The 18,817-nt window shown below is 38.6% G+C and overlaps 1 protein-coding gene across 1 annotated transcript; it reads left to right on the top strand.

The window, feature by feature from the left end:
- The first annotated feature begins 12,284 nt into the window (after window positions 1–12,284).
- On the top strand, window positions 12,285–18,370 carry LOC149036870 (uncharacterized). Its single transcript, XM_089190349.1, has 7 exons — window positions 12,285–12,378; window positions 12,793–12,942; window positions 14,076–14,367; window positions 14,994–15,397; window positions 16,104–16,362; window positions 16,874–16,959; window positions 17,507–18,370. The coding sequence occupies exons 1-7, from the start codon at window positions 12,285–12,287 to the stop codon at window positions 17,692–17,694; spliced, it is 1,473 nt and encodes a 490-aa protein (XP_089046475.1). The 3' UTR covers window positions 17,695–18,370.
- The last annotated feature ends 447 nt before the right edge of the window (window positions 18,371–18,817 follow it).

Here is an 18,817-nt window from a genome sequence, read left to right as displayed (position 1 = left end):
AAAACTTTCTGGCTTTTCAATGAGAATGCGAGTAGTGTTCTGGTTTTTTTTTTTTTTTTAATTAAAACCGATTGGCCGAAATTTAGAAAGGAGGAAAAAAATGGGTTTTTTGTTCTGTTTGCCTGATAACTAGAACTGCCCTTTGTCAACCAAATATGAAATGGCTGCACTTTAGCTACGCTTTGAGTTGGCTAAAAACGCTATGAAGAACTGAAATCACTTATCTGTCTTCTTAGAAGGCTTGGAAAATGTTTGCAGAAAAATTCATCTCAAATTGCTTCGGATTAACGATAAGTCTCATAATTCTGTTGTACTTGATGATCTAAACCTAAGATGAATCTCCCTTAGTTTAGCAGGATTTTTAGAATGTGCATGAGCGTCGTCCTTTATACAAAAGGGTGAATCACTTGTTTTTGGCCAGACTTATTTTTACTTCATTAAAAGGTGACATAGACTAGAGGGGTTTCAACTTGCTATTCAAGCCTGTTCTCCTCGATTATTTTGGCTAGATCTCGTCATAAATTTTATGTATAATTTATTAATGTTTTTGACGACTGCATTAACTTGAAAAATATAATAGTGACAGCTAAACCTTTACAATAGCCATCAATTATTCTCATATGACGAAACTGTGTTTTTAACGACGTAGTATGAACTGTTGGTATGACTCTTAGGGCGAAGGATATTCCATTGAATGAATTTCCTTGTGCTTTAAAAACCGAACAAAAGATAAATCACAAAACAAACATAAGTAAATCAGAAGACGTGTTATCATTGACACATTTGGAGCGAAAGAGACTGGCGCCAGGTTTTTTAATATATCACTCGCAGTACAAGTACCGGGTGCCAACGCCGTCTTGAATGCTTCTTGTTTGCACAATATATTCTATTCGTGATTATAGGTTTAATTCCTTGGTAACTGCTCAAGAATTTGGCGTGAGATTTTGTCAGACCAGTTACACAGCAAATCAAAGTAGAAAAATACCGTTCAAGATTACTCTCGACACTCGAATGAAAAATTCTCCACTGAGCTAGAATCCGTTGGAAATTAAGTGCATTGAACCGCTTTCGGGGTGTTGTTTCACTCGCTTATTCGCTTATCCGCTTATTCAATTGAACCGAGACCAATACCCCATTCACACCAGGGCTTAAATATGTTTTAAAGCTGTTTTGTTAAGCAGGATCGAAAGTTTTTTTCATAGAAGCTGCTTAAACCGATGTTTGTCGACCTCAACTTTTGCACATTGAAAATGCAAGTTCGCGATTACTTGAATCCTATGGAAAATTTAGTTTTTCAGTTTCTGTTTAGTCACGAATAAAAAATATTCCTTTATTATGTTTTTAATTTCGAGGAAATCGAAACAGGTTACACACACACACACACAAGCAACAGCAAAGAACACATAGGGGAAAATGGACGAAAAGAGCTAGGTATTGTTATGACAAATATTTTACTATCGTTCCTGAACTAGCTTTGCAATGGGAAACTTTTCCTCGCCAGTAGATATAATACATGATGAAGGAAAACAAACATTATAAAGCGAATAAAATTGTTTTAATTGAAACCTCTGGACTCCCAGGGTGCAAAGGAAGATAGTCGAATGGGATTCCCCGCTTCACCAGTGCAGGTGCTCCTGTAGCAAGGTATTTTATGAGCTCATACTTGTTATGCAATGGAAGAACACCTGTTCGAGATCAATAAAATACATATTTCTATTTCGATTAAAACATCAGACCAATTCGTCCAGTTGCAGATATATGTAGGTTATATGTTATCAACTACAATTAAGTGGGCTATTGCTTTCGTTTTGGAAAATCTAGCCAGCAGAGGGTGGCGTTGTTGCGAATGGTTACTGCAGAGGACAAACATAAGAATAAAGTGGAAAAGAAAGCCTATTTTGGTCACTACAATAACGTTTAATTTAATTAGGCACTCCTCGTCTTCAAATGAAAATGAAACAATTCACAAAAATTTCCAAACAAATTAATGATGTCTGGTGAGGTAGATGTCTTCTTCACCAAGAAAACGAAGTGAAGCTCTGAAGTCGTTAGAAAACAAAATTATTCTCTGATAGCTTTAGCTTAGTAATAGATAGTCTCGGGTTTCGAGTACTTTCTGCAAGTATCAACATTATAAATAATTTAGGAGGTTACTTGCCTCATTGGAAGTAAAGGAGGTTACCTAACAAATAGAACCTGCAGAGACAGTTTACCTACATACAGTGTCTACACTGAGAAAGACTCGACACCTTTCAGGGCCGTTGCCGCTGAAATAAACCCGATGTCTATTGCTAGCGATTTCTGAACTGGCGTTTATACGGGGGGTTAAAGGTATGTAGACGAAAAACTTTTTGGCTTTTCAATGAGAATGCAAGAAGTATTCTCGTTTTTTTTAATTAAAACCGATGGGGCCGAAATTTTGAAAGGAGGAAAAAATAAAATGGCTGGACTTTAGCTACGTTTCGAGTTGGCTAAAAACGCTATGAAGAACTGAAATCACTTATCTGTCTTCTTAGAAGGCGTGGAAAATGTTGGGAGAAAAATGCATCTCAAATTGCTTTGGATTAACGATAGGTCTCAAAATTCTGTTCTCCTTGATGATCTAAACTCAAGAGGAATCTCCTTTTAGTTTTAGCAGGATTTTTAGAATGTGCATGAGCGTCGTCCTTTATACAAAAGGGTGAATCACTTGTTTTTGGCCAGACGTATTTTTTCTTCAGTAAAAGGTGACATACTAAAGGGGTTTCAACTTGCTATTCAAGCCTATTCTCCTTGATTGTTTTTGGCTAAATCTCGTTACAAAAGACCAAGAAACACTCCAAAAAGACAGGATTGATTCCGGTAGCGTTTGACCAGAAATCTTTTAGATTCCCTTCATGTGTTTGTTGCTAAAATAAACTGAAAAGAAAAATTAATCCGAACACTTCAAGCTAACCACAAAAAAACTATAACAAGATTCCCTCTCCTTTTACCGAGAAAGAGAGGATAGATATATCTGACAATAGTGACCAATACTTTTCTAATCTATGGGTGACAAAGAGTTCGTTCTTTGTTTGGGTTGATGCTAAAGGTATTCAAATGTAAAAGGCATAATCACTTCTTGATTGATATTTGCTTCTCTGAGTGGAGGGACCTTTGAAATATTTGTGGAGTCCTGTTCTCGATTTGAAAAAAATAAAACAGTGGTTGATAGCGTCTTTCTTTATGTATAATTTATTAATGTTTTTGACGACTGCATTAACTTGAAAAATATAATAGTGACAGCTAAACCTTTACAATAGCCATCAATTATTCTCATATAACAAACTGCGTTTTTAAACGACGCACAGTGTTTTAATTTAGTTTAATTGATATTAAGCAACTCTTCATACAGTCATGTCGTTTACAACGAACAAGAACGTGCGTAAGACTGACGAGAGCAGCTGCCTCTTTCTCTCGTATGCGTGCTACCTTTCGCTGTTGTGTGTGTGTTTCTTAGCAGTTATGAGCGTTAATCTTCGCTTTTGTGCGTGTGACTTTTTGAGCTTGTGTACGTGATCTTTCACATATTTGAGGACGGCTTTTTCTGGCGCACGCATGCATGACTTTTCACTCTTGTGTGGGCGACTTTGTGCTCTTGTTTGCGTGACTCTTCGCTCTCTAATAAGTGACTTTTCGAGCTTGTGTGCGTGACCTTTCACATATTTGTGCGCGACTTTTTCTGGCGCGTGCGCAAGCTTTCGCTTATGCTTGTCGGACTGATTTATCCCCGCTACGAGTTTAACAGAGAAATATTCAATTTAAGCACACAGATAACATGCCGTGGACATATCTTCTTTTATATATTTTGGCTTCTTTCACTCCCTTTGTGACGGCTGGTGCTCAATGCAAGACAGAAGTCAGTATTCCTGGTATGGCTCTCGATGGTTTCGTCTTCAAAGTAATATCCGTAACAGCCCCACGTCAATGTGATATCCGTTGCGAAAGAGAAATCAAATGTCAAAGTTTTAACTACGTCATAGGGGAGAAAGTCTGCGAATTGAATAACCGCACCAAGGAGGCGAGGCCCCTAAATTTCCGCGCTGACCCTACACGGTTTTATATACGACGTTTTGTCGGCAGAGGTATGTGATCAGCTTAATTAAGCTGCTTGTATCAGTTAAAAATCATTGGGTGCCTTGATCTTTCCCCGATCACCGCACCGAAGTATCGTAGATCGGTAAAAAAGACGCCAAAAAAGAGATCGGACTTTTCTAAGCCGAAGACTTGACGCTGAGCAAACCATAGCAACAAAATTTCCTCTCAAAGATACCCCTTAATCTTTCAGTTCCCTTGGGTTCCATTCCTGAATTACCAGCGATATCTTGCCGGGAAATAGAGGCGAGTGAAGGCAAATACAACATCAGCAACAAGCACTGGTTGGATAGCAGTTTGACGGGACAGGCAGAGTTGGTTGATTGTAGTGACACAGTGAAAGGTGAGTTTTAGGTTCTTCTGCCCTTGTATTACACTCTACTGTTTTTACTTCATACTTTAACAATTCATTTGATATTCAAGCCTAAGAGAAAATTAATGGACCACCAGCGAGCCTTTGCTTTCTCTTGAGTGTAACGACGCCTTTCTTCTCTTCCATAATGCTCTATAACTCTTACCAGTGATGAATACACACACCTTGGGCTTGGGGTCTTACGGAGGGTAAATGGCTTGGGTTAGGTTAAGCGCAGGTTTCATGTTACCCTTGGGGATCCGGTTACACGGTAAAAGACTCCTCTCTGAGTCAAATTTAATTAATTATGAGTTCACTGACCTGACAAATTGGCAGGAAAAGTACAGAGCAACATGGATGTTACGAATCGAGATCTATTAAGCTTAATTTTAGTGATTCTCCTGCTTATTATACGACAGTCCTCCATAAATATAACAGCCCAGCAGTTTTTTGCGGGAAGAAACCGAAAAGGGCGCGAAATTAGCCAAGCACATCAGAGGTCACCTCAAAACACTGCAGGCGATTTCCTGTATTAGCTACGTTCTGCTTTATGGTTGGCCAAGCCACCGCAGGGAGCAAATATTTTTCCACCGCAAAGATATCCCACGAACTCAACCTGTCATTCCTTATGATACCATTACAATGGCCGAATACCGCCTATTCTCTAACAAATTAAGAAAAGCCAATAAAATGTCAACAATGTGCAGTTTTTAAAACATCGAATTTCTAACACAAACGTCTTATCAACATTAGTTCGCAGTGCAGTTGTTTCCTTAGAAGTTCGAGGTCTGGGGCCAAACGGGACCAAACAAATAACGTGCATGCAATGTGTGGGGGGTGGGGAGGGGGCAGCGTGGGAGGGGGAAGAAACAAGACCTACTAAGGAATACGAAGACACCAATTTACAATTTATTTTACTAAAATGTCGTCAAATCTCAGCTCAATTAAATCTTAAAAAACGATTGCTGAAAAAAGACCACAAACTTCCAAATTTTAATGTAACAGTTGTACTTGTTTTCCATTTCGTAGCAACTGTTGCAAGTCTTGATAGAGGCAAAGGACAACCTCAAAATGAAAATGACCAAAACTTTGAGCTTATATTCAGAAAAACTCAACATACGAGCTATGTGAAACACGATATGAATAACAAGTGGGTTTCACACTTTACCGTCTGTGCCTGGATACACACACCAGATTTACAACAGAGCCAAAAGATGACTGTGATAAGTATTTTGAACGAGGATGGGGCAACCACAACGTTGTGAGATTGAGAATCGACGGAGAAGGCAACATCTATTTTTCGTTTGGAAGTGACGGGTAAGGAGTTTTAGTGAGCCACAATTACCAGAGGAGAATCATTCACCCTGTCGTTATTAAGTTATATAGGCGCTTCTTTTTTTTCGTTAAAATAGAACAGACTTTTCCTGTCGATCCTTTTAGCTAGGCATTTTTTATTTCAAGGGCTGACTTTAAGACAAGTATGTCAACACTCAATCTTCCTTTGGTAACAAAGTAAAAAAATTAGATGTTTGTTTAAGTTAAGTAGTACGTGTTTAAAACGAGGAAAAAATATTGTAAGCTTTGATAAGATTGTTGAAATGTTAGTTTATAATTACTCACTGATACTGACGTAAATAACTGTCCTAGTAAATACCACACAGAAACCAAAACATTAGCTTATTTCTGTCAATAAACCAAAAAATGATCGGAAATTAAATTGTGGACGCGCGATTTTGTCTCTTTGGCTGCTTGGAGGTGAATATCTGATCAGCGCGCGCGAAAGGCTCTACTGGCCTATGTGCTATATACTAAAATGAAAAGAGCTACATAAATTCAGTTATATTCAATACTATAGGGGATAAAAAGAGTACCTTTTAGTAGATACTTGCGTTTTTTTTTTTCTGAAGGACCTCCCTTTCCAACGTATTCGCTACCAGTTCTCCGAAGAATGAAATGGTCTTCCTCTGTGTTCGTATCCAACCTAACCAGTCTCCTAAAATGGAAGCGATCGTAAATGCAGATTTCGGTTAAAAAAAAACTAGCAACGGAAGTAATTACGAAAATGGTCAGTGGACTCAAGTAATCGTCGGACAAAATCAAAACAGTGACGGAACTATTGCAAACGACACCCCATTCTATGGAAGGATTTCGAAGTTAAACATCTGGTTTAATCTCCCAGATGACGATATTACAAATTGGTTCAACAGAGGTCAGAAACATACCGGACCTAACATCCTTAAATGGCCACAACTTGGTTCTTCTAAGAGATTTGGAGACGTTCATCTTGTAAAGGTCACTTCTGCTGGGAAACGTAAGTTTAATGGACTTGATACTCTGCCTTACTATCCAACTGCACTGTGTAGATTGCGAATAACGCGCGAATCGAGTACAAATATCCTGCGATATTGTACAGTTGGTTATTTTGTACAGAAAAAAACCTGTTTAATCGGTGGACTGCGCGCGCTACGCTTCTCTATCTGCCTCGCTTTTCCTACTCTTAAAGAAATGTGCTTGAAATAAAGCAGTTGGATCATGAATATCGTATCAGATTAGACTCATTGTTTGTAATTTGACACGCCCTCCGAGCTCGTCAAAATACGGCACAAGTCGTAAAAATACTCAGTGATACTACACACCAAAAAGTCTAATATGATATATTTATTGAGCTTAATGCAAAGTTAAATTTATCTCGAAAAAGTGGGTGAGAAGGGATGGAGAGTTGGAAAGTGCTCAAGGACACCCGACCTTCTGTCGTTTACCAATAACCCGAGGGCAAGCTATATTTGAAGCACAAAGCAAAGGAAACTGCTCATCGCTAACTATTAGAAAGGATTTGGAGGTCTGACAAGGCTTGAAGGAGGACCTTCGCCCTCCCCCAGATTTCCCCTTGTCAACACTCAAATGATGGCTATAAGCTTCACAAAAACTTTTTTTAATTATTAAACTAAGTAGAGCTATCGGTTGTATACCTTAATTACAGTGGGTGTATTTATATTTTTCTATTTAGAGTGGCGTGACGTTTTGGATGCTGAGGTGCTTGTAAAAAATACTGTTAATGTTGTTGCAAATAAAACTGTTGAAAATGGATCTGGAGTTGTTATCGAAGTTGGGCGTCGGTCACCACCAGTCTCTTGTAGTAATACAATCAGTTCGGTCACAGTTGACGGCGTGCTGATATCTGTATCTGGAAGCTGGAAACGAATCAAGTACAAGCAGACGTTCATGGAAACTCAGAAATGTTTTGCAATTTTTGGGAGCGTTCCTAACTGGTGAGATATTTACTTCATCTCTCATACTTCTCTTGTAAGTATGGTCCATGTGGAAAGTCGCGGAAAGGGGAGGGTGAGGATACTTTGGGATTCATTAATTCTAAACTTTGAAAAAGACTTTGAAAGGTCAGCGCACCAACTTTCTTTCTATGTAAGGAACTCGCAGTGCATGGAATTGTTTCGCGAATTCAATTTTCCAATCCCCAACCCCTCCTCGAACTATTTTTTCTCATTTTGAGTGAGGAAACATCTGTGTATTTCATGAACTTGCGAATTGCAGTTCTGGAAAATCACTCGGTTTTCTGGCTGTCAACCTCGTTTATTTGGAACGGCTTCAGTTCACGGGTTTTAGAGCCCTAAGAAAAAGCAATTACAACATTATCTGGAGAAAAGCAAAAATAACGTGCCATAGAGGACTCAATTTACGTTTTTGACGTCAAACGCAGGAAAACAAGGGCATATCAGGTTGTATCGTTACTTAAACAAAGCAGTGACTTTTTTATTTCCGCCAAAAGAAATAACTTGACAAATAACAATCCTTGGTTAATTATTTCATCACTACAGGGCCTCTGGTATATTCAATCCCGGTGTTTCGGAATTCGACCTTGATTTGGATGAACTTTGGAAAGAAGAATATCTTGACCCAAATGGTAATAAACGTATCTAATAAACCTTGTAGGGGATTTAAAGTTAGCTGTTAACGTCACTTAAGAAAGGGTGCCTCATGGGCCTGAAATAGTTCTTTTCTTTGATTCTCAGATTTAAATAATGAAACCGTTCAAAAGTGAAGATGGAACTTCACCGTGTGATATATAATATGAAACTATTTAAAGCCCTCCCTCCTCACCTCTATAAGGAAAGGAATACAGCAGAGCTAATGCACTGAAAAAACTTATCAATAACAGGGTTAGTTTGCATTTGGCGAATGCTTCACTTGTATTTATATTATTTGACGACTCTTGTGTCCGAACCTCACTCGACGTTTCCTTTGCTCGAAAGTCTCACCGTTACATCAATTTGTTTTGGACAAAAATAGATCATCGTGGTGTGATCTGCCGTAAGACTGTGCTAATATACACAGGAAAAACATCTGTGTAGAGTTCAGCTATTGATGATAACAATAAGCATGCTGATGATTATACACTGTAGTACTACATTAGATTTGTCTCCCTGTTCTTTTCAAGGTAATCATTTCGATGGCGTGAATGCTTTGTGCGGTGATGAACACTTTTGGATGGTAAATCAACCAAATACTCCGGTAGCCGGAGTCAGTCTGAGACGAAAGAGCAGCAGGCCGATTGCCGGAATATCCACCTTTGGCAAGTGTGGGATGTTCAAGTTCAAGATTTCTGATATTCGTGTTCTAGAATAAAAATTCTTTATCGAGTCCTGGCTAATCCAAGTTGTTATTGGCGACACAAGTTGCGGTCCTCTCCCAGCTGATGCTTGTGATGTCATGACAGAATGTCACGTGGCATCCCAAATAAAGGCTTCGAAGGAGAATAAACAAGTAATTGCCTGTGGCGCCTTTGATTGAACCGAGACCAATACAAGGCTTAAACATGCTTTGAAGCTGCTTTGTGAAACAAGATCGAGAATTGTTTTCTACATAGAAGCTACTTAAACCGATGTTTGTCGACTTCAGTTGTTGCACATAAAAAAAAATTAAGTTAGCGAGTACTTTAATCCTATGGAAATTAGAGCTCTTTAGTTCTCTGTTTGTGATTTTCATTTAGTAAAACCCGGTTTAACCAAGCATTGTTTGCTGGTGTGAATGAGGTCACGAATAGGGAAATATTCCTTCTTTATGTTTTTCGAGGAAAACGAAACAGTTTACACACATACACAGGGAACAGCAAGGACGAAAATGACAAATATTTCATTCTTCTTCCTGAGCTAGCTTTGCGATGGGAAAATTTTTATTCGCCAGTAGACATAATATATAACAAAGGAAAATAAACATTATAAAGCGAATGAAGTTGTTTTAATTGAAATATCTGGACTCTCAGGGTGCAAGAGTGGATGGTCGAATGGGATTCCCCGCTTCACCGGCCTAGGTGCTCTTGTAGCGAGGTATTTTATGAGGTCGCCCTTGTTACACAATGCAAGAACACCTGTTCGAGATCAATGAAATAAATATTTTTATTTCGATTAACACATCAGATCAATTCGTCCAGTTGCAGATATATGGAGGTTATATGTTATACACTATAATTAATTTAGTTAGATTCTGCCAGATCAGTGACGTAGCAAATGAAAATAGAAAATTACCATTCCAGATTACTCTCGACATTCAAATGAAAATTTCTCCACTGAGCTAGAATCCGCTGGAAATTAAGCGCATTGAGCCGCTTTCGGGGTGTTTTTTCGCTCGCTTATTCGATTATTCGATTGAAATGAGACCGAGAGAGTCACGGATAAGAAAATATTCCTTTTTTTATGTTTTTCGAGGAAAACGAAACAGTTTATACGCAACGTTCAATTTTGTTTATTTGAGTTTCTTCAGGGGACCTTTAGGGTGCTTCACCGGTCTAGGTGCTCTTGTAGCGAGGTATTTTATTAGGGCGTCCTTGTCATGCAATGTAAGAACACCTGTTCGGCATTAAGGGAACAATGAAATATGTAACTAATCTGATTAAAAAAAAGAGTAATTCGTTCAGTTTTAGATAAATAAAGGTGATATTTTACTGAATACTATGTAGTAAGTTATTGCTTTCGATTTGGGAAATCTATAGCCTACAAATAGAGCCGCTGCAGTTAAGGGTAACTGTGAAGGACAACATACGCCGTATGTTGTCCCTCACACTTCACAAAAAGATAGAGCTTTTTGTTCGCTACAGCAAGTTTTAATTTCATTAGGCACTCTCTGCCTTCAAATGAAAATAAAAAGATTCTCGGAAATTTTAAAAACAATCAACGAGGTGGGATGTTGAAAATGTTATTCTGCGGAATGAAGCTTGTTTAGAAAACAGAAGTACTCTCTGATAGCTTTGGGAGGTTATACGAGGGTTTCGAATGCTTTCTGTAAGTCTAAACAACATGAATACTTTAGGTGCAGCTTCGTCTCATTGGTTGCACATGAAATTACCTCATAAATATACTTCTGATTTCCTAGCAGAACCTGTAGGGAATGTTTATCTAAAATTAGAGTCTACTTTTAAAAACCTGCCTTCTATTGTTAGTAATTTCTAGACTGCTATCTATGCAGGAGATCAAAGGTGCGGAAATTAAAAACTCTCCGGCTATCCAAAGAAATGAGAATGCAGTTAATATTCTAGTGGTTAAAAAAAGGAAATAAATATCAAAAGCCGACTGGGGTGAAATGTAAATAAGAGGAAAAACAACTTGTTTTTCCATCTGTTTGCGAAGAAGCTATAACTGCAATCAGTCAGCAAAAGATGCAACGAAAGCTCCTTAGAAAGCTACGCGTGGAATTGGCTAAATAGGCTATGAAGGACTGAAAACAGTTTTCTGACATCTTGGAAGGTGAGGAACATTTTGGGTTGTAATTTCACCACAAATTTGCTAAGGATTAACAATATTAATCACAATTCTGTTATGTTTGATGATTTTGACTTAAGAGAAATTTCCTTTATTTGAATAGGATTTTTAGAATGTGGCCGTTGTCCTAAATATAAAGGGTCGATCAATGTTTTTGGCCAGAAATGTTATTTTTTTCACTGTTATGTAAAAAGATTTTCAACTTCGGTTGCTATCCGAGTCCATCCTCTTTTGATATTTTATTACCAGATTTCGTCATGAAAGACCAAAAAAACAATCCCATACATACACGTAGCATATTACTCGAGATCTTTTCGTTCTTTATCAGTTTATTGAACACTAAATAAGCGGGCACCTCTTTCCAAATTCGTCTTTTTTCCCGCCCAGAATTGACCCGCGAACTGATCTTACACAAATTTCAATTATTTTCCTTCCACTTTCGTCGAAAAAGAGAAGGAGAATTTATCAGACAATGGTGACCAATTTACTTGAAATCTATCGACTGTATACAGGTCAACATAAGGCTAATGCTAGTCATATCGAAACTTAAAACGCGTCAATGAAAGCAAGTACTCTACTTCTTGGTTTATAATTACTTGTGTGATCGGATGGAATTGAATAATACTCTCGCAGCATTATTCTTGATTGAAAAGAAACCAGAGGTTAGTAGCGTCTTTCTCTTGATATATAATTTATTACCGAATATTCTTGATGAACATCTGACAGTGCGAAAGAACAGCTGTCCTTTTAATCTCTTTCTCTCTCGTGAACGCATGACTTTCGCTCGTGTGCGCGAGACCTGCTCGTGTGCGCGGAATCTTTCGCTCGAGTGCACGTGACTTTCTGCTCGTGTACATATGACTGTTTGATCGTATACGCGTGACTTTTCCGTCGTGCTCGCATGACTTTTAGCTCGCGCACGTGTGACTTTTCGCTCGTGCGTGCATAGGTTTTTGCTCCCGTGCACGATACTTTCCGCTGATTTTGCGACTGATTTATTCCCACTATGAGCTTAACTGAGATACATTTAATTTCAAAACACAGGTAATATGGCTTGGATATATTGTATTTTACATCTTTTGGCATCTTTTACCGCCCTCGTTATGGCTGGTGCTCTATGCCGGACAGAAATCAGTATTCCTGGTATGGCTCTTGATGGTTTTGTCTTCAAAATAATGTCAGCCACAGCCCCACATGAGTGTGAAGTCCATTGCGAAAGAGAAATCACATGTCAAAGCTATAACTACGTCATAGGGGAGAGAATTTGCGAATTGAATAACCGCACCAAGGAGGCGAGGCCCCTAAATTTCCGCTCAGACCCTGCACGGTTTTATAAACGACGTTCTGTGGACAGAGGTATGTAATCAGTTTAAGTGGCTTCTGACAGTTTATATACTTCAGTGTCTTGATGAATCACCCACCAGCACAAACGCCCTTCTTATGATGATGATAAAGATGTAACCAAAAATATGGTTAAAACTTTTTGAGCCGGCGAGATGACATGGAACGAACCACAGAAACGAAATTTGTTCTAAAAAATGACCCTTAATTTTTCAGTTTCCTTGGGTTCCATTCCTGGATTACCAGCGATATCTTGCCGGGAAATAGAGGCGAGTGAAGGCAAATACGACATCAGCAACAAGTACTGGCTGGATAGCAGTTCCACGGGACAGGCAGAATTGGTTGATTGTAGTGACACAGTGAAAGGTGATTTTTAGGTTCTTCTGCCCTTATATTACACTCTACTGTTTTTACAATGTTGTGAGATCAGACATAGTTTGATGCTACTCTGGTTTACAGATTTAATGAATGTAACCGAAGAAGTTACAATTCATAGACCCAACGTTTCGACTCTCCTGTCTAGTGCCTTCATCAGGGGTGATCTAAACGCTGCAACAAGAGGTCCTTTTATATGATCACTTATTAACGGCCTTTTTTCTGACGAGGTGTAAATAGTCTAAATAGGCGTTAGGAAGCAAACCGCCATCGTCTCGATTTAAAGAAGCGTGGGCGGAGTTAATATGCCAAGCCTCCAAACAAAGACGCTGGTGGTAACGCCGATTAGTGGCGATAATTTTAGAATTATCCCACCCAATTGTATGGATAGTTAGGCATATATGCTCCGATAAAGCTGAATTTTCCTTTTTGCAAAAGAAAACCGCTTTTTGATGCTCTTTTAAACGTGTACCAAACTGACGTTTGGTCTCTCCGATGTATTCGTTGTCACAGTCATTGCAAGGAAAAAACTTAACTAAAACCTACAAATGCAATTGTACGGATACATTCACAGGCAAAAACTGTTCAGAATCAACAACCGTCGCACAGAGTACGGACGCATCCCGAGAGTAAAGTAAACTTTATTTTTTCTCTTCACTTTTTCCACTACAAAGATATCCCACAAACTCAACCTGTCATTCCTTATAATGCCATTACCATGGTCGAGTGCAGCGTATTCCCTACCAAATTAAGAAAAGCCAACAAAATGTCAATAATGTGCAGTTTTTAAAACATCTAATTTCTAACACAAACCTCCTGTCAATATTAGCTTGTGACGCAAATGTTTCCTGGAGGTCTGGGGCCCAATGGACCAATGGACCAAACAAATAACGTGTACGCAATATGTGGGGGGGTGAGGAGGGGGCAGCGGAGGAGGGGAAGAAACAAGACCTACTAAAGACTACGAAGAGACTAATTTATGATTTATTTTACTAAAAATTTGGTAAAATCTCAGCTCAATTAAATCTTAAAAAACGATTTCTGAAAAAAGCGAAGTAGCAAAGAGTGTGGCCATAAACTTCCCAATTTTAATGTAACAGTTGTACTTGTTTTCCATTTCGTAGCTACTGTTGCAAGTCTTGATAGAGGCAAAGGACAACCTCAAAACATGGAAGACTATGACTTTGAGCTTATATTCAGAAAAACTCAAAATACGAGCTATGTGAAACACGATATGAATAAGAATTGGCTTTCACACTTTACCGTCTGTGCCTGGATACACACACCAGATTTACAACAGAGCCAAGAGATGACTGTGATAAGTATTTTGATCGAGGAGAGTGGCGGCTATCAAAAAGTTGTGAGATTGAGAATCGACGGAGAAGGCAACATCTATTTTTCGTTTGGAAGTGACGGGTAAGGAGTTTTTTGTGAGCCACAATTACCAGAGATGAATCATTAAACTTATCGTTATCAATTTATATGGGCACTTTTTTTTCGTTAAAATTGAACAGACTTTTCCTGACGATCCTGTTAGCTTGGCATTTTTTTCTTCAAAGGCTGATTTTAAGACAAGTACATCAACATCCAATCGTCCTTTCGTGACAAAGTGAGAAAGAATTAATTAAAACTTAAAAATGTTCATGTTCAAGTAAATTAGTACGTGTTTAAAACGAAGGAAAAATTGTTGTAGCCTTTAGTAAGAGTTGCTGCAGTATTAGTTAGCAATTACTCACTGACGTAAATAACTGTTTTAATATATACCACACAGAAACCAAAAAATGTTAGTTTATTTCTGTCAATAAACTAAAAAAATGATCGGAAATGAAATTGTTGACGCGCGATTTTGTCTCTCTGGTTACTTAGAGGTGAATAGTACTTACTGATCACTTCTGAACCAACCAATCAGCTCGCGCGAAAAGCACTCTTCGCCTGTGTGGTATATACTAAAATAACAACAGCTACAATTCAGTCATATTCAATACTATAGGGGATAAAGAGATTACACATTAGTACATACTTGCATTTTTTTTTTTGTGAAGGACCTCCCTTTCCGACGTATTTACTACCAGTTCTCCAAAGGATGAAATGGTCTTTTTCTGTGTCCGTATCCAACCTTACCTGTCTCCTAAAATGGAAGCGATCGTAAATGCAGATTTCGGTTCAAAAAAGACCAGCGACGGAGTTGGGTACGAATTTTTTCAGTGGACTCAAGTAATTATCGGACAAAATCAAAACAATGACGGAACTATTGCAAACGACACCCCATTCTATGGAAGGATTTCGAACTTAAACATCTGGTTGGATCTCCCTGATCACGATATTACAGATTGGTTCAACAGAGGTCAGAAACATACCACACCTAACATCCTTAAATGGCCAGAACTTGGTTCTTCCAAAAGATTTGGAGACGTTCATTTTGTAAAGGTCACTTCTGCTGAGAGAGGTAAGTTTAATGCATGGACTTGATACTCTGCCTTATTATCCAACTGCACTGAGTAAAGTACGAATAACGCGCGAATCGAGTACAAATATCCTGCGATACTGTGCAATTGGTTAAACCTGTTTAACCGGTGGGCTACACACGCTACGCTTCTCTATCTGCCTCGCTTTTCCTACTCTTAAAGAAATGCGCTTGAAATTAACAAATATAAATATCTTATTAGAGTAGACTCATTATTTGTAGTTTGACTCACCCTCTGAGCTCGTCAAAATACGGCACAACTCGTAAAAATACTCAGCGATACTACACACCAAAATGTCTAACATGATATATTTATTGTGCTTAATGCAAAGTTAAATTTATCTAGAAAAAGTGGGTGGGAAGGGATGGAGAGAAGGAAAGTGCTCAAGGATACCCAACCTTCTGCCGTTTACCAATAACCCTAGGGCAAGCTATATTTGAAGCATAAAGCGAAGGAAACTGCTCATCGCCAACTATTAGAAAGGATTTGGAGGTCTGACAAGATTTGAAGGAGAGGAGAGGGTTGCGGAGTCCCCTGCCCTCCCCCCCTAGATTCCTAGATTCGTACCTGTCAACACTTAAACGATGGCTACTTACCTAGTAAAACCTACCATTAATTATTAGACTAAGTAGAGCTTTCGGGTGTATACCTTTATTATAGTGGGTGTATTTATATTTTTCTGTTTAGAGTGGCGTGACGTTTTGGATGGTGAGGTGGTTGTGCAAGCAACATTTAATGTTTCGGCGACGAAATCTTTTGAAAGTGGATCTGGAGTAGTTATCGAAGTTGAGCGTCACTCACCAGTCTCTTGTAGTAATGCAAGTGATTCGGCCATAGTTGACGGCGTGTTGATATCTGTAAATGGAAGCTGGAAAAGAATCAAATACAAGCAGACGTTCATGGAAACTCAGAAATGTTTTGCAATTTTTGGGAGCGTTCCTTACTGGTGAGATATTTACTTTATCTCTCATATTTCTCTGAAAAAAAGACTTAAGAAGGTCTGTGCACCAACTTTCTTTCTATCTAAGCAACTCGCTCTGCATGGAATTGTTCCACGAATTCAATTTTCCATTCCCCAAACCCCCCCCCCCCCCCTTAATGTTTTTTTACAGTGTGTGAGGAAACATCTGTGTATTTCGTGAACTTGCGAACCGCACTTTCGGAAAAGCACTGAGCTTTCTGTCTGTCAACGTTGTTTATTTGGAACGGCTTCAATTCAGGGTTTTAAAGCCCTGAGAAAAAGCAATCATAGCATTATCTGGAGAAAAGCTGAAATAAGGCAACAAAGAGGACTCAATTGACGTTTTTGGCGTCAAACGCAGGAAAACAAGTGTATCAAAACTCGTATCACGCTCTATCGTTACTTAAACAAAACAGTGACTTTTTGATCCCAGCCAAAGGAAATTTTTTGGACAAGCAACAATCCTTGACAATGGTTAATTCTTTCATCACTACAGGGCCTCTGGTATATTCTCTCCCGGTGTTTCGGAATTCGACCTTGATTTGGATGAACTTTGGAAAGAAGAATATCTTGACCGAAAAGGTAATAAAAGCATCTAAAAAACCTTGTAAGGGATTTAAAATTAACTGGTAACGTTGCCTAAGGAAGTCTGCCTCATAGGCCTAAAGTAATTTGCTTTAGTATGTTTTTCCCTTCAATTCTCATATTTATATTATAAAACTGTTCAAAAGTGACGATGGAACTTCACTGTGTGATATATATAATATGAAACTGTTTAAAGCACTCTCTCCTCCCCTTTTTAAGGAAAGGAATACAACAGAGTTATGGCAGTGGTAAATTTATGAGTCTTAGAGCTAGTTTGCATTTGGCGAATGCTTCACTTGTAGTTATATCATTTGGCGACTCTTGTGTTCGCATCACACTCGATGTCTCCTTGGATCCAAAGTCTCACCGTTACATCAATTTGTTTTGGACAAAAATAGATCATCGTGGTGTGATCTTTAAGACTGTGCTTATATACACAGGAAAAAACATCTGCGTAGAGTTCAGCAATTGATGATAACAATAAGCATGCTGTTGATTAAACACTGTAGTACTACATTAGATTTGTCTCCGTGTTCTTTTCAAGGTAATCATTTCGATGGCGTGAATACTTTGTGCGGTGATGAACACTTTTGGATGGTAAATCAACCAAATACACCAGTAGCCGGAATCAGTCTGAGACGAGAGAGCGGTGCGTCAAATGCTGGGATATCCACCTTTGGCAAGTGTGGAATGTTCAAGTTCAAGATTTCTGATATTCGTGTTCTGGAGTAAAAATTCTGTATCGAGTCCTGGCTGATCCAAGTTGTTATTGGCGACACAAGTAGCAGTCCTCTCCCCAGCTGATGCTTGCTATGTCACGTGACATTCCAAATAAAGGCTTCAACGGAGAATAGACACGTTGTTGCCTTTACGCCTTTGACTGGCTAGGACTCGAGCCCGCGATTACTTGATAAGTTTGTGCAGTTAAATCACCTTTTTAAGCACAACAGCAGTATGACAGTAAATTGCACTGGAAGCAGAGCTGGAAAGCACTTCACGTTGAAATAATTAGACTGCTCGCTATTTTATAGACAATGATAGTCGAATGAACACAAAATGTTGAGGGAAGACGATCAAGATCTCACATTCAGCTTGTTTTCACCCGTTCTAAGGCCGTTTTTTTCATATCTAATTATAAGAACTGACACAACAGACAGCCTGTGGCTAAAAGTAGTCATGTCCCAACTTGACTTTAGAGGCGGAAAGGAGAGTTTATGAATACGTTGCTGGGTGTTCTGTAATTTTTTGAACAAGGTTTATAGTATGCAGTTTTAAAAATTTTTAGTTCATTTTGTTTAAACTCGTAAATTGAAATTCTACCATGGAAGGAGGTACTGGGAACTAGTTTAGCCTTCGCACTAATTTTAGGTAAGTTCTTTGTGGAGTTTTACCAAAGAAAATGCTCAAATAAAATTACTTCGCACTGAAATCCCAACTCGTTGTCGTATGGTCAGAAGAGACACGTTTCAAATGTTGGTACACCGCATGGTGAGTCAGTATGAACTGTTGGTATAACTCTTAGGGCGAAGGATATTCCATTGAATGAATTTTCTCGTGCTTTAAAAACCGAACAAAAGATAAATCAGAAAACAAACATAAGTAAATCAGAAGACGTGTTATCATTGACACATTTGGAGCGAAAGAGACTGGTGCCAGGTTTTTTAATATATCACTCGCAGTACAAGTACTGGGTGCCAACGCCGTCTTGAATGCTTCTTGTTTGCACAACATATTCTATTCGTGATTATAGGTTTAATTCCTTGGTAACTGCTCAAGAATTTGGCGTGAGATTTTGTCAGACCAGTTACACAGCAAATCAAAATAGAAAAATACCGTTCCAGATTACTCTCGACAC

Source organism: Pocillopora damicornis, chromosome 12 (genome assembly GCF_964200805.1).
Source record: "Pocillopora damicornis chromosome 12, jaPocDami1.2, whole genome shotgun sequence".
In the NCBI taxonomy this organism is placed as follows: domain Eukaryota; kingdom Metazoa; phylum Cnidaria; class Anthozoa; order Scleractinia; family Pocilloporidae; genus Pocillopora; species Pocillopora damicornis.
This window is presented reverse-complemented; position numbering and strand designations above follow the sequence as displayed.

Excerpts from the sequence above, each read along its gene's own strand:
- LOC149036870 (XM_089190349.1), top strand. The coding sequence starts at position 12,285 with ATGGCTTGGATATATTGTATTTTACATCTTTTGGCATCTTTTACCGCC. Across the intron at positions 12,943-14,075 it reads TTGTAGTGACACAGTGAAAG|CTACTGTTGCAAGTCTTGAT; the intron begins GTGATTTTTAGG and ends TCCATTTCGTAG. Across the intron at positions 15,398-16,103 it reads GGTCACTTCTGCTGAGAGAG|AGTGGCGTGACGTTTTGGAT; the intron begins GTAAGTTTAATG and ends TTTTCTGTTTAG.